Genomic DNA, 24,161 nt, shown 5'->3' on the forward strand with positions numbered 1-24,161 from the left:
ACATGATGTTGTGATGATGGGTCTCCCTATAACATGATGTTGTAGATGATGGGTCTCCCTTTAACATGGGGTTGTAGATGATGGGTCTCCCTATAACATGATGTTGTAGATGATGGGTCTCCCTATAACATGGGGTTGTAGATGATGGGTCTCCCTATAACATGATGTTGTAGATGATGGGTCTCCCTTTAACATGGGGTTGTAGATGATGGGTCCCCCTATAACATGATGTTGTAGATGATGGGTCTCTCTATAACATGGGGTTGTAGATGATGGGTCTCCCTATAACATGATGTTGTAGATGATGTTGTAGATGATGGGTCTCTCTATAACATGGGGTTGTAGATGATGGGTCTCTCTATAACATGGGGTTGTAGATGATGGGTCTCTCTATAACATGATGTTGTAGATGATGGGTCTCTCTATAACATGATGTTGTAGATGATGGGTCTCTCTATAACATGATGTTGTAGATTATGTTGTAGATGATGGGTCTCTCTATAACATGATGTTGTAGATGATGGGTCTCTCTATAACATGATGTTGTAGATGATGGGTCTCTCTATAACATGGGGTTGTAGATGATGGGTCTCCTTATAACATGATGTTGTAGATGATGGGTCTCCCTATAACATGGGGTTGTAGATGATGTTGTAGATGATGGGTCTCCCTATAACATGGTGTTGTAGATGATGGGTCTCCCTATAACATGGGGTTGTAGATGATGGGTCTCCCTATAACATGATGTTGTAGATGATGTTGTAGATGATGGGTCTCTCTATAACATGGGGTTGTAGGTGATGGGTCTCTCTATAACATGAAGTTGTAGATGATGGGTCTCTCTATAACATGGGGTTGTAGATGATGGGTCTCTCTATAACATGATGTTGTAGATGATGGGTCTCCCTATAACATGGGGCTATAGATGATGGGTCTCCCTATAACATGATGTTGTAGATGATGGGTCTCTCTATAACATTGGGTTGTGATGATGGGTCTCCCTATAACATGATGTTGTAGATGATGGGTCTCCCTATAACATGATGTTGTAGATGATGGGTCTCCCTATAACATGATGTTGTAGATGATGGGTCTCCCTATAACATGGGGTTGTGATGATGGGTCTCCCTATAACTTGGGGTTGTGATGATGGGTCTCCCTATAACATGATGTTGTAGATGATGGGTCTCTCTATAACATGATGTTGTAGATGATGGGTCTCTCTATAACATGGGGTTGTAGATGATGGGTCTCTCTATAACATGATGTTGTAGATGATGGGTCTCTCTATAACATGATGTTGTAGATGATGTTGTAGATTATGGGTCTCCCTATAACATGATGTTGTAGATGATGGGTCTCTCTATAACATGATGTTGTAGATGATGGGTCTCTCTATAACATGATGTTGTAGATGATGGGTCTCCCTATAACATGATGTTGTAGATGATGGGTCTCCCTATAACATGATGTTGTAGATGATGGGTCTCCCTATAACATGAGGTTGTAGATGATGGGTCTCCCTATAACATGAGGTTGTAGATGATGGGTCTCCCTATAACATGGGGTTGTAGATGATGGGTCTCCCTATAACATGGGGTTGTAGATGATGGGTCTCCTTATAACATGATGTTGTAGATGATGGGTCTCCCTATAACATGGGGTTGTAGATGATGGGTCTCGGGTCTCCTTATAACATGATGTTGTAGATGATGGGTCTCCCTATAACATGGGGTTGTAGATGATGTTGTAGATGATGGGTCCCCCTATAACATGGGGTTGTAGATGATGGGTCTCTCTATAACATGGGGTTGTAGATGATGTTGTAGATGATGGGTCTCCTTATAACATGAGGTTGTAGATGATGGGTCTCCCTATAACATGGGGTTGTAGATGATGGGTCTCCCTATAACATGGGGTTGTAGATGATGGGTCTCCCTATAACATGGGGTTGTAGATGATGTTGTAGATGATGGGTCTCTCTATAACATGGGGTTGTAGATGATGTTGTAGATGATGGGTATCCCTATAACATGAGGTTGTAGATGATGGGTCTCCCTATAACATGGGGTTGTAGATGATGGGTCTCCCTATAACATGGGGTTGTAGATGATGGGTCTCCTTATAACATGATGTTGTAGATGATGGGTCTCCCTATAACATGGGGTTGTAGATGATGGGTCTCCCTATAACATGATGTTGTAGATGATGGGTCTCTCTATAACATGGGGTTGTAGATGATGGGTCTCTCTATAACATGGGGTTGTAGATGATGTTGTAGATGATGGGTCTCCCTATAACATGGGGTTGTAGATGATGGGTCTCTCTATAACATGGGGTTGTAGATGATGGATCTCCTTATAACATGATGTTGTAGATGATGGGTCTCCCTATAACATGGGGTTGTAGATGATGTTGTAGATGATGGGTCTCTCTATAACATGGGGTTGTAGGTGATGGGTCTCTCTATAACATGGGGTTGTGATGATGGGTCTCCCTATAACATGAGGTTGTAGATGATGGGTCTCCCTATAACATGATGTTGTAGATGATGGGTCTCCCTATAACATGATGTTGTAGATGATGTTGTAGATGATGGGTCTCCCTATAACATGGGGTTGTAGATGATGGGTCTCCCTATAACATGAGGTTGTAGATGATGGGTCTCCCTATAACATGATGTTGTAGATGATGGGTCTCCTTATAACATGGGGTTGTAGATGATGGGTCTCCCTATAACATGAGGTTGTAGATGATGGGTCTCCTTATAACATGGGGTTGTAGATGATGGGTCTCCTTATAACATGGGGTTGTAGATGATGGGTCTCCTTATAACATGGGGTTGTAGATGATGGGTCTCCTTATAACATGGGGTTGTAGATGATGGGTCTCCTTATAACATGATGTTGTAGATGATGGGTCTCCTTATAACATGGGGTTGTAGATGATGGGTCTCCCTATAACATGAGGTTGTAGATGATGGGTCTCCTTATAACATGAGGTTGTAGATGATGGGTCTCCCTATAACATGAGGTTGTAGATGATGGGTCTCCTTATAACATGGGGTTGTAGATGATGTTGTAGATGATGGGTCTCCCTATAACATGATGTTGTAGATGATGTTGTAGATGATGGGTCTCCCTATAACATGGGGTTGTAGATGATGGGTCTCCCTATAACATGAGGTTGTAGATGATGGGTCTCCCTATAACATGAGGTTGTAGATGATGGGTCTCCCTATAACATGGGGTTGTAGATGATGGGTCTCCCTATAACATGGGGTTGTAGATGATGGGTCTCCTTATAACATGATGTTGTAGATGATGGGTCTCCCTATAACATGGGGTTGTAGATGATGGGTCTCGGGTCTCCTTATAACATGATGTTGTAGATGATGGGTCTCCCTATAACATGGGGTTGTAGATGATGTTGTAGATGATGGGTCTCCCTATAACATGATGTTGTAGATGATGTTGTAGATGATGGGTCTCCCTATAAAATGGGGTTGTAGATGATGGGTCTCCCTATAACATGGGGTTGTAGATGATGTTGTAGATGATGGGTCCCCCTATAACATGGGGTTGTAGATGATGGGTCCCCCTATAACATGGGGTTGTAGATGATGGGTCTCTCTATAACATGGGGTTGTAGATGATGTTGTAGATGATGGGTCTCCTTATAACATGGGGTTGTGATGATGGGTCTCTCTATAACATGGGGTTATAGATGATGGGTCTCCCTATAACATGGGGTTGTAGATGATGGGTCTCCCTATAACATGGGGTTGTAGATGATGGGTCTCTCTATAACATGGGGTTGTAGATGATGTTGTAGATGATGGGTATCCCTATAACATGAGGTTGTAGATGATGGGTCTCCCTATAACATGGGGTTGTAGATGATGGGTCTCCCTATAACATGGGGTTGTAGATGATGGGTCTCCTTATAACATGATGTTGTAGATGATGGGTCTCCCTATAACATGGGGTTGTAGATGATGGGTCTCCCTATAACATGATGTTGTAGATGATGGGTCTCCTTATAACATGGGGTTGTAGATGATGTTGTAGATGATGGGTCTCCCTATAACATGGGGTTGTAGATGATGGGTCTCCCTATAACATGGGGTTGTAGATGATGGGTCTCCCTATAACATGGGGTTGTAGATGATGGGTCTCCCTATAACATGAGGTTGTAGATGATGGGTCTCTCTATAACATGATGTTGTAGATGATGGGTCTCCCTATAACATGATGTTGTAGATGATGTTGTAGATGATGGGTCTCCCTATAACATGGGGTTGTAGATGATGGGTCTCCCTATAACATGATGTTGTAGATGATGGGTCTCCCTATAACATGATGTTGTAGATGATGTTGTAGATGATGGGTCTCCCTATAACATGGGGTTGTAGATGATGGGTCTCCCTATAACATGAGGTTGTAGATGATGGGTCTCCCTATAACATGATGTTGTAGATGATGGGTCTCCCTATAACATGATGTTGTAGATGATGTTGTAGATGATGGGTCTCCCTATAACATGGGGTTGTAGATGATGGGTCTCCCTATAACATGAGGTTGTAGATGATGGGTCTCCCTATAAAATGGGGTTGTAGATGATGGGTCTCCCTATAAAATGCGGTTGTAGATGATGGGTCTCTCTATAACATGGGGTTGTAGATGATGTTGTAGATGATGGGTCTCCCTATAACATATCTATAAGATTAGTAACAGCCTAGTCTAGTAGCTCCCCATCTTCCCTATAACATATCTATGAGATTAGTAACAGTCTAGTAGCTCCCCATCTCCCTATAACATATCTATGAGATTAGTAACAGCCTCGTCTAGTGCAACAGTAATACAACAGCTCTATTCCACTACCAGGAAATAGACTTTGACCGGTGAGATCCATTTTGAATAGGCTACATGTCAACACTGTGACTTGTTCTATGGTTTTGGGACATGTGACACTGTCATTTCTAATAAGCTATCACCAGGCAGTGGTTCCTGTATGGTGTGAGTGACTGACAGGGAAATGTTTTAAATTGAACCTTTATTTAACTAGGAAAGTCAATTAAGAACACATTATTATTTACAATGACGGCCTACACCGGCCAAACCCAAACCCAAGACCAAGAACCAAAATTAGTGAGTATATGGCAGGCTGGGGCTACCAAACTGCTGCCCTGATTGGACAACAACAGCAATGAGTAGCCCAACTAGAGGCTGAGGCTACCAAACTGCTGCCCTGATTGGACAACAACAGCAATGAGTAGCCCAACTAGAGGCTGGGGCTACCAAACTGCTGCCCTGATTGGACAACAACAGCAATGAGTAGCCCAACTAGAGGCTGAGGCTACCAAACTGCTGCCATGATTGGACAACAACAGCAATGAGTAGCCCAACTAGAGGCTGAGGCTACCAAACTACTGCCATGATTGGACAACAACAGCAATGAGTAGCCCAACTAGAGGCTGAGGCTACCAAACTGCTGCCCTGATTGGACAACAACAGCAATGAGTAGCCCAACTAGAGGCTGGGGCTACCAAACTGCTGCCCTGATTGGACAACAACAGCAATGAGTAGCCCAACTAGAGGCTGAGGCTACCAAACTGCTGCAGTGATTGGACAATGGCAATGAGTAGCCCAACTACTGCATTCTCAAATAACATAAGCTACTATTGTTATATTACTCTAATTATGTCAGAGGAGAAAGAACAGCCATCTCTGGTATGGAGGATTTAGTGGGGGTACCCATTCTTGACCTGTCAGCGTGCAAGTTTGGAATTGGACATTACAGTTAGAAGTGGGAGCTAATTTGTTAGGCCGAGCCTGAGGTCCAATGGTACTAAGGTACCTTTCAAGTGATAGCAACATTCAACCAAGTAGCCTAAGACAATTCATTGTTATTGAATTACATTGAATTCATTTGGGTTAAAAAAATATATACAAGAATGTGTACATTGTATTCCCAGAGGATAGTACTTCAAATTATAACACTAGTTGGTACTTTAGACCGTGTCTCCAGACAATGTACAAGTAGAAGCTGTTAAACTTATTGTCAATACATTCATTGTGGTATTCATTCTTCATCATTGTAGTAGGCTGCATCCACACAATCACTTACCTTCAAAATAACGTGCCATATTCCAGAATGTTATAAAGGATCAATAATCAGAAATCACCTATGGAGGTCAAATGTTCTGTACAAATCCAATATCGGTATTTCCACTAGGCAGCGTATCAAGTTATCAAGGATATTCAACTATAACTATATTGAAACGAAATTGGTCAAATAGTCCAATAAAATGTAAGACATATTCCAGAAGAAAAATAACGTTTTTTTTTTGTGTTTTTTTGTAAAACCCCAAATGGTCATTCAGTCATTCATCTATATGGCCACCCCAGTGCAGAATGGACTGCTGAAGCCATAACTTGCTAGAGCACTCCTCTCTCACAAATGAAATCCTTTTCGCAATTCCTCCACCGCCCGCACTTTCCAAAGCGTGACAACCCGACCTTTATTCCATCAATCGTTTATCTCCCTTGACTTCAGCCTAATGAAACGCACCCTCCGACTGTAGCCTACCTATTGGTATTTATGTACGCTATATTTCACAAATACAATTAGCCTATGCCTTGTACGGGTTTCGGGTCTGCCCCTTTCCCAGGCAAATAAACCACGTCACATGTCCTCCCGGACTGGCGATGGACCTTTTGGTGCTTTCAAGACAACTTGGAACTAAAAAATCATTTTTAAAAATATATAAAAAAGTCAAAATCATGACGTCAGTGATCTTCAGGTCAACAAAGATGCCCTTGTTTCCCACTTGGAATTCCAAGTTGGATGACGATTCAAAACTATTTTTTTCCAGTAGGAGCTAGTTTTCTCCCCCCGAGTTCCCAGTTGTCATGAACGCATTGAAGGCGGAGATTTCACAAGTTCCCAGTGGGTTTGAACGCGGCATTTGCTTCTACTAATATACTCCCTCTCTTGCTTTAGCCTCGCCTCCATGATATCTTATATATATATATATATATATATATATATATATATATATATATTAAGATAGCCTAGCGTAGACAATCAGATAGATACAGTAAATCTGTAACATATTAAAGCCAGCATAGACCCGGCCCACACGAATAACCGATCTATAGGTCTAGTCTAACCTTAAAATAAATGTAGCTTAGTGGTATATCGAATGTTAGGTACATTCCCGAATGCAGAACGATGGATGCGGAAATGATGGGGACAGGTTGTTACGTTTTTTTCCACTGTATAGCATAGCCTACACATCAAACACGAATTATACATGATTGAAAAAATAACATTGCAACATTATTACCAGATCAACTGGCTATTGTTTCTATTCGTTTTCCAATACATTCAGAATGTGCTATGACAATGTAGATAGCCTACCCAATAATAGGCCTACAAAGATCAAACCACTCGTAGTGCTATTGGGCTACTCTTGTAACTTCTCTTTTACGACGACAGTTATGATTATTGGCACCCAGCAAGGTATTGGACAATTTATTTGAGCTAATAAATGCATTTCCTTACTGTTTGGCTTGTAGGATGTTGGCGACAGGAAAATCGTGCGATAGGCTTGTCCAAGTATGGACACAACCGCGGAGACCGGTGAAATTAGCGCAACTAATGTCCCTTTGGGAGTTTATTTACATTAAAATGACATGCAACACACTGTATTGAATATTGGGCAGGTATTTTAGTAATTAGTTCACACAAAACACGATAATAGATTAATTTGATCAAAATGATATAGAAATGCCATTCCAAAACAAGGACCAATGAAAAGCTTGTATCCGAATGCTGTGGCCAATGAAAATGCAGTTTTTCACGACGTTCCTGAACCCCAAATACCAGAACCACGACATCGATGCCACGTCAATGAACACATTCATACTAATGGGTTCATAGCTAGAGCAGGCCTGGGCAACTCGAGGCCTGATTAGTGTCATACTTTTCCCCCCCAGCTAAAACACAGGACTCCAATGATCATCTTCAGTTTAAAACGCAAATAAAGTTATCAGCTGTGTTTGCTAGGGACAGGGGGGGGACACACACACCACTCCGGCCTGGAGTTGCCCATCCCGGAATTAGGCCTACAGGTATTTGGGTTAGAAACCAGACTATTAACATGGAACGTAAGTAAAAATGTCAGTTACAGAATGCTTACGAACATGGTCACTCAGTGATTTTAAATAATGTTCTGATTGAATTGCAGTACTTAAGTCCTTACGACTCAAATGGAAGGACCACATCAAAGCAATGCAAGTCAAGGAAAATCTGATATAGGACATTCTGGGTGTAAACTATATATAATTTAACATTATGGATCACACTCCCTCCGGCTAATCTTAATATTTGTTTTACTAAATATAGTTTATAATAGATGCTGCACTGTTGAAAGGAGAGCTGGCAAGCTAGCACGTCATTATACTGTGGCTAGCTACACTATTCATAGGACTAATAAAATGTTGATTTGTGTAGAAATGCTGAAATTTACTGATTCAGTTGATAAATGTTTTATTGTTTCATCAGGAGTGAGTCCAGGGAGATAATATCCAGAGGTTTGAAACATAATTAACCATTGATACACTTTACTGTCCTGGGTTTTACAGATTAGAATGTGCTACCCCCTAGTGGCAGGACTATGCCATTACCACCTGCTACGATTATACATCGTAGGATTACAGGCGGTGATCACATTCAGATTGTCAAATATCATAATGGGAAAATGCCAAATAGTAAAAACAAAACAAAAAAATGAGGGTAAATATTAATTTAACCAAGTTGTTTCACAAAAATATTAAGTTAAATCTAGAAACACTATAAGGACTATACATTGTTTGCTGATTTTATTCTTCTGACTGAGCAACAATTTAACAGTTGAACAATGATCGTCATAGTAACTACTAGTGCATCAACTACCCATAACAATTCTCCATTCCATGGTAAGCATGGTAACCATCCAAACAGGGATAACCTGTTCAGAAGTGTGTAACATTAATGTTTAGGACACAGAGCTGCAGCAGTGAGTGCATCATGCCATGTTCATGTGCTATCAGAATGACCAGAAACTCAGGTCTAACATTTTTTTTTTTGCTGTAAAACATGACGTTAAACCGTTCATATGGAACTTCCAAGTTGGATATTCCAGAGTTTCCTAAATTCTGAGTAGCACGTGAATGCAGCATCACAGACGTGAGTCTGGAGGTGTGGGTTCTGCGTCTAAGTGCTGTTGCCGGGTTGGTTGCCGTGGCTGGGAGCGTAGTCAAGCGCTGAGGAAGGTGACAGCGGTGTCCCTCTCCTCCACCAGCTCGGCTGCCGTGGCGTCCATCTTGCCTCGGGAGAAGTCGTTGATGGCCAACCCGTCCACAATCTTCCACTGCTTGTCCTGAGGATAACAGACAGGAGAATAATGTATATTGAATAATAGGCCAAAGTGATCAACTTCCCACTGCAATAGGTAGTTGGTCATAGACTACAGCACCTGTTTATAGTCAATAGAAGCAGAGCTCTCTGGTTAAGAAGGTGATGACAGCTGATCTTAGAGCACAATTCTGATCTTTCGCCCAATCAGATAAGATCTTTCGCCAATAATTGGGCAAAAGATCAGAATTGTGCTGACAATGTAAACGCATCCTTAGTATAGAGAGTAGAGAGCAGGTGTAGAGAGCAGAGTGTCAGGGATCTGTCTCACCTTGATGTGAACAGGGAATGAGTAGATGAGGTCTTCAGCGACACCATAGGAGTTACTGCTGGAGTAGACACCCATGGAGACAAACTCTCCCTGCAAACACAAGAGGTCAGAGGTTAGGGCTACGTTTAGGAACCATTAACCCAAAGACAGGCTGCACCACGCTGAGTTCAGGAGCCATTAACCTAAAGACAGGCTGCTCCACACTGTTCAGGAGCCATTAACCTAAAGACAGGCTGCTCCACGATTCTCCACCCTATTCCCAAAGTGTGCAACTGCACACATCTCATAAATGTAACAACGGCCTCCGGCCAAATATTACACCAATCCATGCCTGTCTGGAATTGTGGTAGTGCACATTCTGGGAGAAGGATGAAGAATTGAGATTCATCTATACTTTAAATAGTAGTGCCCTATAGATTAGGAGTTATTAAAAATAGCCTTAATGGTTACAATGAAGATTTGGGTAGGGTAAACTAATCCTAAATCTGTATCTTAAAGCCACAGAATTGTCCCACTTAGCTGACCTCAGGAGTGCCTGACCAGATGTCCCTCATGTGATCACAGATAGCCTTGGCTGCAGACATGGCACTGGACAGCTTCCTGGCCGCGATAACCGCAGCACCCCTCTGCTGCACTGTCTGAGAGGGGGGAGAAGAGGAGAGGGAGGAAGAGCGATGCCTTACAAAATGTCTCATCCCTACTCCAATAGTCTTCTTCAGCAGTCTCAATTCATCTTTCCAGGATTCCTCTCCCCTTATCAAAACACATGGAGAAGGTCAGAGGTCACTTTCCCTTGGACCATCTCCAATGAGAAGGGCGGGAGTTAAAGTTCACACAGCCAGATGAACATTTGTTTCACAGTAGAGTAAACTCACAGAAATGAAGGCCCCTTTGAGCCAGTCATCGTCCTTAACAGCGTCGAAGCAGGCCAGGTCGCTGCCCGCCATGTTGACCTTGGTGTAGTAAAATAACAAGGACATATTGTTAATATTACACATAGTGTAATGCCTTGCAGTAGTGAATACTAATACTTCATCATAACATTGTGATAAATTATATATTACCTTGCAGTAGTGAATACTAATACTTCATAACATTGTGATAAATGATATATTACCTTGCAGTAGTGAATACTAATACTTCATAACATTGTGATAAATGATATATTACCTTGCAGTAGTGAATACTAATACTTCATAACATTGTGATAAATGATATATTGCCTTGCATTAGTGAATACTAATACTTCATTATTACATTGTGATAAATGATATATTACCTTGCAGTGGTGGACGTCTGGGTACTGGGTGGACGAATGGTTGCCCCAGATGATCACGTTCTTTACCTGGGTGGCTGGCACGCCGCAGCGCATCGCAACCTGGTGGGGGAGGGAGGCAAGAGAGCTGTGTAAGGATGATATTACCCTCTATTAAGATAATCCACACACTTTATTTGTCCCCATTGAAACTTAAAAAACACCCACTACAGTTCAAGTACAGACAGACTCAGTCATTATCAGGGATTGGAGTAACTATTCCTTCAAGGGGTTAAAGGGAACAAAGCCCACTTCTCCACACAGGTACCTGAGAGCGGGCTCGGTTGTGGTCCAGACGGGTCAGGCAGGAGAAGTTCTCTTTGGGGATGGACGGGGCAGACTTGGCTGCGATCAGACAGTTGGTGTTGGCTGGGTTACCTACCACCAGGACCTGACGGAGACAAGGAGAGGCCATGTTATGAAACAGTCGTACACCATACACACACAGAGAGCAAGACAGAAAACACCATGGTGATGGGGAGAATCTCCCCTTTCCACTGAGGTCAGTTTGTAGCCCAAACGGTTCAGATACTACAAACAGAAGGTACAGGACGAGTCCCATCAGGCTTGTGGGGCTTGTAGAACAAAACTGAGACCACCCATCATGTTCCTGCGAGTCTCATCGGAGAGTCTCCAAACAGTTTGGATGCTACAGCAGTTTGTGAGAAGACTTATTTTCAGAGTGTCTCATGGTCTGACAAACATGACTGCAGATGGGGAAGACTGCCATAGGCGGATTGAGATGCACTACGCATTTTAACTTAACCTTTCTGGGAACGGGGGCAGTATGGAGTAGTTTGAATGAACAAGGAGCCCTATGTAAACTGCCTGTTACTCAGGCCCAGAAGGTAGGATATGCATGGTGGTATTGGATAGAAAACACTAAGGTTTCCAAAACTGTTAAAATAAATGTCTGTGAGTATAACATAACTGATATGGCAGGCAAAAACCTGAGGAAAATCCATCCAGGAAATGCTATTATATTGAAATGGCTGTTTTCCCATTTAAATCCTATCCACCATATAAAAGACTTAGGACCCAGTTCACAATCTCTATGGCTTCCTCAACATGTGACCAGTCTTTAAGCATCGTTTCAGGCTTTTACTGTGAAAAATAAGGGAGAAACACCCCTTTCAATGAGGACAGTGGACATTTCCAGAGATGTGTCCTGCGCGTGACCGGGAGTGCGCCTTTCTTGTTATCCCTTTTCTATTGAAGAAGCTTTTGTCCGGTTGAAATATGGATTATTTATGACAAAAACAGACGATTATTAACATCGTTTGACATTCAAGCTTTTATGGTACTTTTGATTGTCTTCCTGCTGTGACGGCACTTTGTACCAATGGATTACTGAACAAAACAGAGGTTTAGGGACATGAAGAGGGACTTGTGAGTGCAACCATGTGAAGATCAAAAAGGTAAGTGATTAATTTTATCGCTATTTCTGACTTTTGTTCCTCCTCTACTTGGCTGGTTACTGTTTGTAATGTTGTGTGCTGGGCGCTGTCCTCAGATAATCGCATGGTTTGCTTTCGCCGTAAAGTATTTTTGAAATCTGACACTGTGGTTGGATTAACAAGTTTCTCTTTAAGCCGATGTATAACACTTGTATGTTTTAGGAATTTTTATTATGAGTATTTCTGTTTTTGAATTTGGCGCTCTGCAATTTCACTGGCTGTTGGCCAGGCTATCCCTAATAGTAGAGTGATGAGACGTTTAAGGCAACGTGAGACTAAGAGGTCATACCATGCGATTAGTCCATCGGTATATAGCCCACCCAATCTACCTACCTCATCCCCAAACTGTTTTTATTTTATTTACTTCTCTGCTCTTTTGCACACCAGTATCTCTACCTGCACATGTGCATCTGATCATTTATCACTCCAGTGTTAATCAGCCAAATTGTAATTATTCACTCCTGTGGCCTATTTATTGCCTTACCTCCTCATGCCTTTTGCACACACTGTATATAGATTATTTTTTTCTACTATGTTATTTGACTTGTTTATTGTGTTATTGGCTTGTTTATTCCATGTGTAACTCTGTTGTTGTCTGTTCACACTGCTATGCTTTATCTTGGCCAGGTCGCAGTTGTAAATGAGAACTTGTTCTCAACTAGCCTACCTGGTTAAATAAATAAAAAAATCTATACATTGTTATGTAATAAAATGTACAGTCATAGTTTGCACTTTTAGTCCAACTTAAATGTTTTGTCCATTATCAATGTAATATAGCCATGTATTGCAGTGTCTGATTACCATAAAAAAAAATATTTTAAAGTTACTTGAAACTGGAGCCACCTGAGTAGAGGGAAAATCCCAAAGCCTCGCTGCCTGACGGGCAAGGTTGAAAACACCATGCTAGACAGTCAGGCAGAGTGTAAGGTTGAAGACGCCATGCTAGACTGTCAGGCAGGCAGAGTGTGAGGTTGAAGACGCCATGCTAGACAGTCAGGCAGAGTGCAAGGTTGAAGACGCCATGCTAGACAGTCAGGCAGTGTAAGGTTGAAGCCATGCTAGACAGTCAGGCAGCGTGTGAGGTTGAAGACGCCATGCTAGACAGAGTGTGAGGTTGAAGACGCCATGCTAGACAGAGTGTGAGGTTGAAGACGCCATGCTAGACAGTCAGGCAGCGTGTAAGGTTGAAGACACCATGCTAGACAGTCAGGCAGAGTGTAAGGTTGAAGACGCCATGCTAGACAGAGTGTGAGGTTGACGACGCCATGCTAGACAGTCAGGCAGCGTGTGAGGTTGAAGACGCCATGCTAGACAGAGTGTGAGGTTGAACACGCCATGCTAGACAGTCAGGCAGCGTGTAAGGTTGAAGACGCCATGCTAGACAGAGTGAGGTTGAAGACGCCATGCTAGACAGTCAGGCAGCGTGTAAGGTTGAAGACGCCATGCTAGACAGAGTGTGAGGTTGACGACGCCATGCTAGACAGTCAGGCAGCGTGTGAGGTTGAAGACGCCATGCTAGACAGAGTGTGAGGTTGAACACGCCATGCTAGACAGTCAGGCAGCATGTAAGGTTGAAGACGCCATGCTAGACAGAGTGAGGTTGAAGACGCCATGCTAGACAGTCAGGCAGCGTGTAAGGTTGAAGACGCCATGCTAGACAGAGTGAGGTTGAAGACGCCATGCTAGACAGAGTGTGAGGTTGAAGACGCCATGCTAGACAGAGTGTGAGGTTGAAGACGCCATGCTAGACAGAGTGTGAGGTTGAAGACGCCATGCTAGACAGTCAGGCAGAGTGTGAGGTTGAAGACGCCATGCTAGACAGTCAGGCAGCGTGTGAGGTTGAAGACGCCATGCTAGACAGTCAGGCAGGCAGAGTGTGAGGTTGAAGACGCCATGCTAGACAGTCAGGCAGCGTGTGAGGTTGAAGACGCCATGCTAGACAGTCAGGCAGGCAGAGTGTGAGGTTGAAGACGCCATGCTAGACAGTCAGGCAGAGTGTGAGGTTGAAGACGCCATGCTAGACAGTCAGGCAGAGTGTGAGGTTGAAGACGCCATGCTAGACAGTCAGGCAGCGTGTGAGGTTGAAGACGCCATGCTAGACAGAGTGTGAGGTTGAAGACGCCATGCTAGACAGTGTGAGGTTGAAGACGCCATGCTAGACAGTGTGAGGTTGAAGACGCCATGCTAGACAGAGTGAGGTTGAAGACGCCATGCTAGACAGAGTGAGGTTGAAGACGCCATGCTAGACAGTCAGGCAGCGTGTAAGGTTGAAGACGCCATGCTAGACAGAGTGTGAGGTTGAAGACGCCATGCTAGACAGAGTGAGGTTGAAGACGCCATGCTAGACAGAGTGTGAGGTTGAAGACGCCATGCTAGACAGTCAGGCAGGCAGAGTGTGAGGTTGAAGACGCCATGTTAGACAGTCAGGCAGAGTGTGAGGTTGAAGACGCCATGCTAGACAGAGTGTGAGGTTGAAGACGCCATGCTAGACAGAGTGTGAGGTTGAATACGCCATGCTAGACAGTCAGGCAGAGTGTGAGGTTGAAGACGCCATGCTAGACAGTCAGGCAGCGTGTGAGGTTGAAGACGCCATGCTAGACAGAGTGTGAGGTTGAAGACGCCATGCTAGACAGAGTGTGAGGTTGAATACGCCATGCTAGACAGTCAGGCAGAGTGTGAGGTTGAAGACACCATGCTAGACAGTCAGGCAGAGTGTGAGGTTGAAGACACCATGCTAGACAGTCAGGCAGAGTGTAAGGTTGAAGACGCCATGCTAGACAGTAAGGCAGAGTGTAAGGTTGAAGATGTTCTATCATGGCAGCTTCAGCCTTGCACAATGCCTGAAGACAAGTACAATTTTTGCAACAAGGTCACTTGGGGAAGAAATGACAAGGGTGCAGGACAAGTGCCAGCACACACACAAGCAGTCACACTCGTCAGGGTGACAGCCCAACACCTGTTGCTAGATCAGTGTCCGAGGCCAAAAGGCCTCCTCACAACACACCCACAGTTCGTCTGGCACTAGTCGGGACATTCCAGTCCTTGGCGGAGTTCCTACTCTCTACTATTAAAATGACTCATTATAATTCTATAGTTTCCACCATATTCCTCACAACACACCCACAGTTCCACTGGCACTAGTCGGGACATTCCACTACTCTCTACTATTAAAATGACTCATTATAATTCTATAGTTTCCACCATATTCCTCACACCAGTCCATTTATTTTGTAAATCCATGAAGGTGAGTGTCCAAGTGCACACTTGGGGAGCAGGGGAGAATCAGAATGTCTCCCTTGACTGCTGGGATGGAACCCAGCCAGGGTGGATACAATGTGAGGCTTCTAGACAGAAGTGGACCAACTCCTGGGATGGAACCCAGCCAGGGTGGATACAATGTGAGGCTTCTAGACAGAAGTGGACCAACTCCTGGGATGGAACCCAGCCAGGGTGATTACAACATTAAGCTTACAGACCAGATAGGTGGGGTAGTGTTAAGACATGCAGGCAGTTTGATTTTTTAAAATCAAAACACACGCTCACAAAACAAACCCAAAAACAATGCACACACACGGCATTCCAGGCCAGTCTTTCCATAGGAATTAAGAGCCCAACACATGAACTGAATTTCAACAGCTCTGAGGTGCAGCATCACGAGTCCTCTCTAAGGACACATGGCTTACACTATACCACAAACACAGGGTACCTGCTAGTGTTGACAGACAGCCAAGTCTGCATTGACATTTAGGGACACATGGCTTACACTATACCACAAACACAGGGTACCTGCTAGTGTTGACAGACAGCCAAGTCTGCATTGACATTTAAGGACACATGGCTTACACTATACCACAAACACAGGGTACCTGCTAGTGTTGACAGACAGCCAAGTCTGCATTGACATTTAAGGACACATTGACAGTGACCAGACACCCCACACAGACAACAAACCCTGTCTGTTGGGCTCTGGCTATTATCTCACCTTGACAGTTTTCTTGGCGTACTTCTCCAGCGCGGCACCCTGGCTCTTGAAGATGGCCACGTTAGCCTTGAGCAGATCCTTCCTCTCCATACCTTCTCTCCTGGGCATGGAGCCCACCAGGATAGCAGCGTCCAGGTCCTTAAAGGCAACCTCCTCCTTGTCCGTGGGGATGACCTCTGAAAACAGATGGAATAAACAGGGGCTTGTTCAGTCAGTATCAAGTGGTCAGAAAAAGAAAAAAAAGAAGCATGAAAAGGGGGAGGGACTATCTGAACGTGTCCTATAAGACACTTGTAGGTTTCTTTCCTTGTTTGTGGGAATGACCTCTAGACGAATCAAAAATACAACAGACCAGGGTTGGTTCAATGGGCAGCACATGGAACAAACAGAAGGAAAAACAGGATAATAAAGACCACTTAAATCGTTTAAGGTTTTACTATAGTGTTGTCTAATTCATCTCTACAGGCTCGGTGTGTCCCCTACAGGACGGTTGAGCTAACATAGGCTAATGTGATTAGCCTGAGGTTGTAAGTAACAAGAACATTTCCCAGGACAGACATATCTGATAGTCGCAGAAAACTTCAAATCTTGTTAAATCGCTAACTGCACTGTTCAATTTACAGTAGCTTTCACTGAAATAATACCATGCTATTGTTTGTGGAGAGCACACAGTTATGAACTTAAATGTATTAATAAACCAATTAGGCACATTTGGGCAGTCTTGATACAACATTTTGACCAGCAATGCAATGTTCATTGGATCAGTCTAAAACTTCACACATACACCGCTGCCATCTAGTGGCCAAAATCTAAATCGCACCTGAGCTGGAATAAAACATGGCCTTTGTCTTGCATTTCAAAGATGGTACAAAAACAGCATGTTTTTTTTCTTTGTATTGTCTTTAACCAAATCTAATGTGTTATATTATCCTACATTATTTTGACATTTCCACAAACTTCAAAGTGTTTCCTTTCAAATGGTATCAAGAATATGCATATCCTTTTATCCATATCCATTTTAGGCAAAAATAGAAACAAAAAGGGGGGGGGGGGGGGGGGTAATTATGATCGAGGACAGCAGGAATTTGTTTTTAAGGAGTGCTTTATTAGGCTCAGTCCTTCAAGCACAACGTTTTGGACATGAACGCTCTTGACAATGAAAGTGGCCTCTATGGAGAAACAAAGGCTTGGGTTTGTTTTCCCCATCCCATTCTCCTGTACATTGTCTGTGTGGTTTTCCCCATCCCATTCTCCTGTACATTGTCTGTGTGGTTTTCCCCATCCCATTCTCCTGTACATTGTCTGTATGGTTTCCCCCATCCCATTCTCCTGTACATTGTCTGTGTGGTTTCCCCCATCCCATTCTCCTGTACATTGTCTGTGTGGTTTTCCCCATCCCATTCTCCTGTACATTGTCTGTGTGGTTTCCCCCATCCCATTCTCCTGTACATTGTCTGTGTGGTTTTCCCCATCCCATTCTCCTGTACATTGTCTGTGTGGTTTTCCCCATCCCATTCTCCTGTACATTGTCTGTGTGGTTTACCCCATCCCATTCTCCTGTACATTGTCTGTGTGGTTTCCCCCATCCCATTCTCCTGTACATTGTCTGTGTGGTTTTCCCCATCCCATTCTCCTGTACATTGTCTGTGTGGTTTCCCCCATCCCATTCTCCTGTACATTGTCTGTGTGGTTTTCCCCATCCCATTCTCCTGTACATTGTCTGTGTGGTTTTCCCTGTTTCAATCCCCATCTTGTCACAACACCTGACATTGTCATCAGCTCAGTCACACCTTATTTGCTTTTACAGTTAGTTTTAGCAAACCCTGTATTGATCCCTTTGTTCTGCTACTGTTGTCTGTGGGACAGACTTGCCAGTTAACTGCTTTAAAGGGATACTGCGAGATTATGGCAATTCTGAAAATCCCACCGATCTGGCAAACACCTTAAAAATATTTGAAAGAATTTAAATAGTGCTTGAACCCAGATCTGGTTGGGACACAGGGTCACCACACTATAGACATCCCCCACCCCACATTGAAAATTGTCTTTGCAACACACCATACACATTGTCTTTGCAGCCCTGAGCGTTAATACTGGGGCCTCACAGCCGAGGTGAGAACAAAGCAAGGACACCACCATTGACCACAGAAAAATACCAGTCACAATGGAGATGGAGATACTACTGGTGCCTCACAACTAAAGCAAAGCAACGTCAATCCAGTGAGTGTTGTCTGCCCCATGGTTTACCTCTGAGGAGTGGGAGGGCACAGTCCTGCAGCTCCATGACCACGCCATCCAGGACTGGCAACATGGGGGTGATGTCCAGCAAGATCAGGGTGATTGGCTGAGAGGAGAGACCATGAAATGACAGGAGTAGATAAATGAGTAGGATCTATTGATCTTTCCGTTGACTTACAGGCTGGTAGATTGCTAACTGATTGTATGATGATTACTACGACAACACTGCTTGTTATGACTATTAGAAGGGAGTGTTAGGTCTATGTACCTGCCAGTAGGCTGTATGCTAGTGGTTCTATTTCAGGCAATTCAAGGACACTAAAGCCTTTTTTATTTTACCTTTATTTAACTAGGCAAGTCAGTTAAGAACAAATTCTTATTTTCAATGACGGCCTAGGAACAGTGCCTGTTCAGGGGCAGAACGACAGATTTGTACCTTGTCAGCTCGGTTACTAGTCCAACGCTCTTAACCACTAGGCTACCCTGCCTTGAGTGAAGCTTTGCAGGTTGCGTGACTGAAGGGGTAGTGTGTGATGCTGCATGTTGCCCATCAGTCATGATTTTATATTTATTTAACTGACATGGCACCCTATTCCCTATATTGTGCACTCATTTTGACCAGAGCAAATAGGGTAAGTAGTGGACTATATGGGGAATAGGGTGTAATTTCAGACAATAGACAACCCCTAACAGGATCAGCTGGGATGTTACGTAATGCAAGTCGAGCCAAAGCTTCTTCCTTCCCTCTACCTGATCTTTGCCGAACACATCTCCCTTGGCGATGCCAAACAACAAGGAGTACGCAATCTGCCCAGCAGCGCCGGTCACCAGAACACGAACAGGTTCAGCAGACTGCAACACAAGACACAGAAACACAGATCTGGGTCCTATTCATTAGGGCACATTACACGTATTCTGACAAGTTCAGATAGTAAGTCCCCGTTTCAGTTCATTTTCTTCCATTTGTTGACAAAAGAACACAACCAAGCACTGACACATGTTTTGGTCCTCGTCACTGGAATTTCAGGGGCACATTTTAAAATATTGGAGGTGAACCAGGCATTACTTGGGAGTTTGAGGAAATGATCCAGCTAGGGAAACCATTTGGGAAGTTTAACAATAATATCAATGTTATGTAATATCAGTGAGCTTGTATAGGAAAAACAGTCAACAACAGTCAGGTAAAAATGAGGTGTGGGAATGGGAATGAGGTGGGAATGAGAATGAGGTGAGTGGGATACCTTTGAGGAATTGGCTAAGAGTTCACTCGTAAAGTGACAGTCAGTGACAATACGAGAGAGAACTGTACCAGAATTGTAGCTCTTCTCCAACAATGATATTCCATATGGGATCCGTGACCGGACAATGTCGGAGTGGGGATTTAGTAACTCACGAGGTAAACCACGGTGAATTTAAAAATAGAACTCACTCCTCGAGCCATCTGAGACGAGATATTTATAGCTACTGTAGAAAACTGTCACCATTAATTCAACCTTTTCCCTTTCACACAAATGTAGAGTCCAAAAACAAGCAATTGCATTTTGCTGGGGAGAAAGTCGCATGCCATAATTAGACAACTTACTTAGATAACGTTAGGCCACATTAACACATTCTGCCAATTTGACCTTGTCAAAGAAATGTAGACACATGTGCATACTACACAACTGTCGAAATGAGATTATACTAGAATGTGCCAAATTGACTGGCACATTGCCAACAAGGAATTAGAGCCTGTACTCCTTCCAACTTGTCTTTAAACATCATATCACAATCAAACGTCGTTTTACAAACATGTTTAAATTGATACAAAAGTTGGTTACCGGTAGCTAACTAGCTACTGTATAAATTAGGTTAGCTAAATTACTTGCAGAAGCAAGCGTTGGTTGCTGGCAACAAGCGAACGAAAAGCCACCTCGCTGTCAGCGTACTACTATAGCAGGTGTGTGCATTTATCATTTCAGTAAAGCTAAAGTTCCGTAAACAAAGTTAATACAACTTTTTTTGTTTGTTACTTACCATCTTTGTATGGTAACTTGGACTATTCTCCCACTGTTCTAGCAACAAGAGGTCACCCCTATTTCTTGAAATCAGAGTGGTCACGAGGTGGCCAGTAAATCGTTTATAGGCATGCGCCGCAAAGCTGGTGGCTCTCGGGAAATGTAGTCGGAAATCCTTCAGCCAAAGACAGTAGTACCAGATATTTGTATAACTAACTCTCATTGTTCTATCTGTGATAGTACCAAAGACAGTACAGCACGCTGGGTTAGTTTTACACATCTTTGACAGTACAGTATGCTTCAGCTGTGTACGTTGACCTTTTTAAAGTTAATGAGGTTGACAGGGGAATAAATAACTACTTTACCCATCATTCAGTCCTAACATTTAAAGTCCCCTTTTATTTACTAATTACAAAAAGTCCCAAACTGTCTCTTGCATATTTGTATTTGATTGATTTATTCAGTTGAAATAAGGATACTTTAACTTCTGTTGTAAAGCTATCATTTTTATGTATATTTTTTATAGAGCTCCGCTGATAGCCAAAGTTGTCGGAGCAAGTGATGCCAATTAAGCGACTTAGTTGTTAGATTTAGAGAGTTTTCATTCCCCTCTAGCGGCTTTTATTGGTAAAAGAGTATAGCGACAAATTTAGCTACTTTTTAAGGCTGCCCCAGCGACTTTTTGATGATTTAGCTACTTCCCTGTTTGTGTGTGTGCCCGCTCGGCTGAGTTCAGCTATGCGCCTCCGCCGGCTGCTGCGTGTGTCACTTGCGCCCCTTCTCCCACCTCTATGTCCTCTTCAGCCTCTCCGTCCTCTCCCTTCCGCAGCAGCGAGTTAATTGATTAAATCGGTTCCTTTGTTGTTAAATGACACCACATCTCTCCAAGGGATAAATAAAAAAAGCAAAACTAAATATATATATTTTTTAAATTCTATACTTTAATCTGTTTTTTTTCTGTGCTTTTAATTAGTTCAATTTTGTTCTCCTTCAAACATTCCATTTAGCAGTAGTGGTGAATGGATAAAATCACTGAGGAAGCCAAGCCAGGAGAAAAACCCATATTACATGTGTAGTTATAATTAAGATAATTGTGTTGTGATAATTGTGTTGTTTGCTCTATAACCTGTTATATCCCTTGCCACTCTGATATACAGGCCTAAAGGCCGAGACAATAAGAAGACACAGTGGCAGAATACATTCAACCACACCTTTGTTCATCACAAAACCAGAGAGCGACATCTGTATGGTGAAGTACACAAACAAACAGCTACATGACCTACTACAGTATGGTAAAGCAAGTTAATGTTTCTGACCGTTTTGGACCACTCAACAGCTATGGATTTAGAACCACGGAGAGTTACTGCAACAGGAGCTGCCCTCCACTATTCCAGCATCATTTCAACTTCAATATTTCAACATTCTCCTCTTTTTCATGACTCTGTCATACAGTACATGCTTTTAGTTTGTGTTGTCTACCTGGCTCAAATGTTTGCACGCTAGCCTAACTTCCTTTCATGGGAAATGATGTGCCAGGCCAGCTAGTTAACATTATTCTACTCAGGGGCACAATCAAGCTTACTCAGTTTACCTCAACATTGATTGGCTTTATAAATATATATTTTAAGGGTACTCTTTTTGACGAGACAGATAGATGGCCTACACATACAGAGACAGAGGGGTACTGTTTCACTCGCTCGGATGCTTTTCCTGGAGGGATACATTCAGCGTATTTAAAATTTAAGGAAAATGATCAAACACAGACAGATGAAAGATACGTTTTTTTAAAAATTATTATTATTTCTTGGTCAATTTCTTGGGGAAGCCTGACTTCCCTTGGCATCCATGAATACACACTACTGCTATTTAGTTTTACTTTTGAGAATGTATCATTGTATGAGAGACAGGGACAGCATAAGCCTAAAACAAACCTTTAGAAAACGACTACGTCATGACGTTATCTAGCGACTAATGGAGCAACCAATGGCTATGGAGAGGGAGGGAAGAGGAGGAGGGAGGGAAGAGGAGGAGGGATGGAAGATGAGGAGGGAGGGAAGAGGAGGAGGGAGAGAAGATGAGGAGGGAGGGAAGAGGAGGAGGGAGAGAAGAGGAGGAGGGAGGGCAGAGGAGGAGGGAGGGAAGAGGAGGGGGGATGGAAGAGGAGGAGGGAGGGAAGAGGTGGAGGGAGGGAAGAGGAGGAGGGAGGGAAGAGGAGGAGGGAGGGAAGAGAAGGGGGGAGGGAAGAGGAGGAGGGAGGGAAGAGGAGGAGGGAGGGAAGAGGAGGAGGGATGGAAGAGGAGGAGGGAGGGAAGAGGAGGAGGGATGGAAGAGGAGGAGGGAAGAGGAGGAGGGAGGGAAGAGGAGGGAGAGAAGAGGAGGAGGGAGGGAAGAGGAGGAGGGAGGGAAGAGGAGGTGGGAGGGAAGAGGAGGAGGGAGGGAAGAAGAGGAGGGAGAGAAGAGGAGGAGTTAGGGAAGAGGAGGAGGCAGGGAAGAGGAGGAGGGAGGGAAGAGGAGGGGGGATGGAAGAGGAGGAGGGAGGGAAGAGGAGGAGGGAGGGAAGAGGAGGATGGAGGGAAGAGGAGGGGGGATGGAAGAGGAGGAGGGAGGGAAGAGGAGGAGGGAGGGAAGAGGAGGGAGGATGGAAGAGGAGGGAGGGAAGAGGAGGGGGGATGGAAGAGGAGGAGGGGGGGAAGAGGAGGAGGGAGGGAAGAGGAGGAGGCAGGGAAGAGGAGGAGGGAGAGAAGGGATTGAGGAGGGAGGGAAGAGGAGGATGGAGGGAAAAGGAGGAGGGAGGGAAGAGGAGGCGAGAGAGAAGAGGAGGAGGCAGGGAAGAGGAGGAGGGAAGAGGAGGAGGGATGGAAGATGAGGAGGGAGGGAAGAGGAGGAGGGAGAGAAGATGAGGAGGGAGGGAAGAGGAGGAGGGAGGGAAGAGGAGGAGGGAGGGAAGAGGAGGAGGCAGGGAAGAGGAGGAGGGAGAGAAGGGATTGAGGAGGGAGGGAAGAGGAGGATGGAGGGAAGAGGAGGAGGGAGGGAAGAAGAGGAGGGAGAGAAGATGAGGAGGGAGGGAAGAGGAGGAGGGAGGGAAGAGGAGGAGGGAGGGAAGAGGAGGAGGCAGGGAAGAGGAGGAGGGAGAGAAGGGATTGAGGAGGGAGGGAAGAGGAGGATGGAGGGAAGAGGAGGAGGGAGGGAAGAAGAGGAGGGAGAGAAGAGGAGGAGTTAGGGAAGAGGAGGAGGCAGGGAAGAGGAGGAGGGAGGGAAGAGGAGGAGGGATGGAAGATGAGGAGGGAGGGAAGAGGAGGAGGGAGAGAAGATGAGGAGCGAGGGAAGAGGAGGAGGGAGAGAAGGGATTGAGGAGGGAGGGAAGAGGAGGATGGAGGGAAGAGGAGGAGGGAGGGAAGAGGAGGAGGGAGAGAAGAGGAGGAGGCAGGGAAGAGGAGGA

General features: G+C 44.1%; 2 protein-coding genes across 3 annotated transcripts in view; both read right to left on the reverse strand.

Annotated features, from left to right (window-relative positions):
- Positions 1-7,923, reverse strand: part of ugp2b (UDP-glucose pyrophosphorylase 2b) — a 59,957-nt gene extending 52,034 nt beyond the window's left edge. Inside the window, exon 1 of one of the 2 annotated variants that reach the window (XM_090217681.1) lies at positions 7,570-7,923. Coding sequence is in view for 1 of the 2 variants with exons in the window: in XM_090217680.1 (XP_090073806.1) it covers positions 6,130-6,148 (19 nt within the window). In the remaining variant the exon portion in view is untranslated. Of the gene's footprint in view, positions 1-6,129; positions 6,954-7,569 lie in introns of those variants that run through there. The other variant, XM_090217680.1, reaches the window with a different exon arrangement.
- Positions 7,924-8,539: 616 nt separating this feature from the next.
- Positions 8,540-20,960, reverse strand: mdh1ab (malate dehydrogenase 1Ab, NAD (soluble)). The gene is made up of 10 exons (XM_090217683.1): positions 20,742-20,960; positions 19,476-19,577; positions 18,735-18,831; positions 16,488-16,663; positions 11,317-11,439; positions 11,013-11,111; positions 10,609-10,686; positions 10,258-10,371; positions 9,734-9,823; positions 8,540-9,427 (listed from the first exon to the last, which is right to left on the reverse strand). The coding sequence occupies exons 1-10, from the start codon at positions 20,943-20,945 to the stop codon at positions 9,305-9,307; spliced, it is 1,206 nt and encodes a 401-aa protein (XP_090073809.1). The 5' UTR covers positions 20,946-20,960; the 3' UTR covers positions 8,540-9,304.
- Positions 20,961-24,161: the final 3,201 nt, after the last annotated feature.

This window comes from Oncorhynchus mykiss, chromosome 23 (assembly GCF_057628025.1).
Source record: "Oncorhynchus mykiss isolate SJ-2025 chromosome 23, ASM5762802v1, whole genome shotgun sequence".
NCBI classification, from domain to species: domain Eukaryota; kingdom Metazoa; phylum Chordata; class Actinopteri; order Salmoniformes; family Salmonidae; genus Oncorhynchus; species Oncorhynchus mykiss.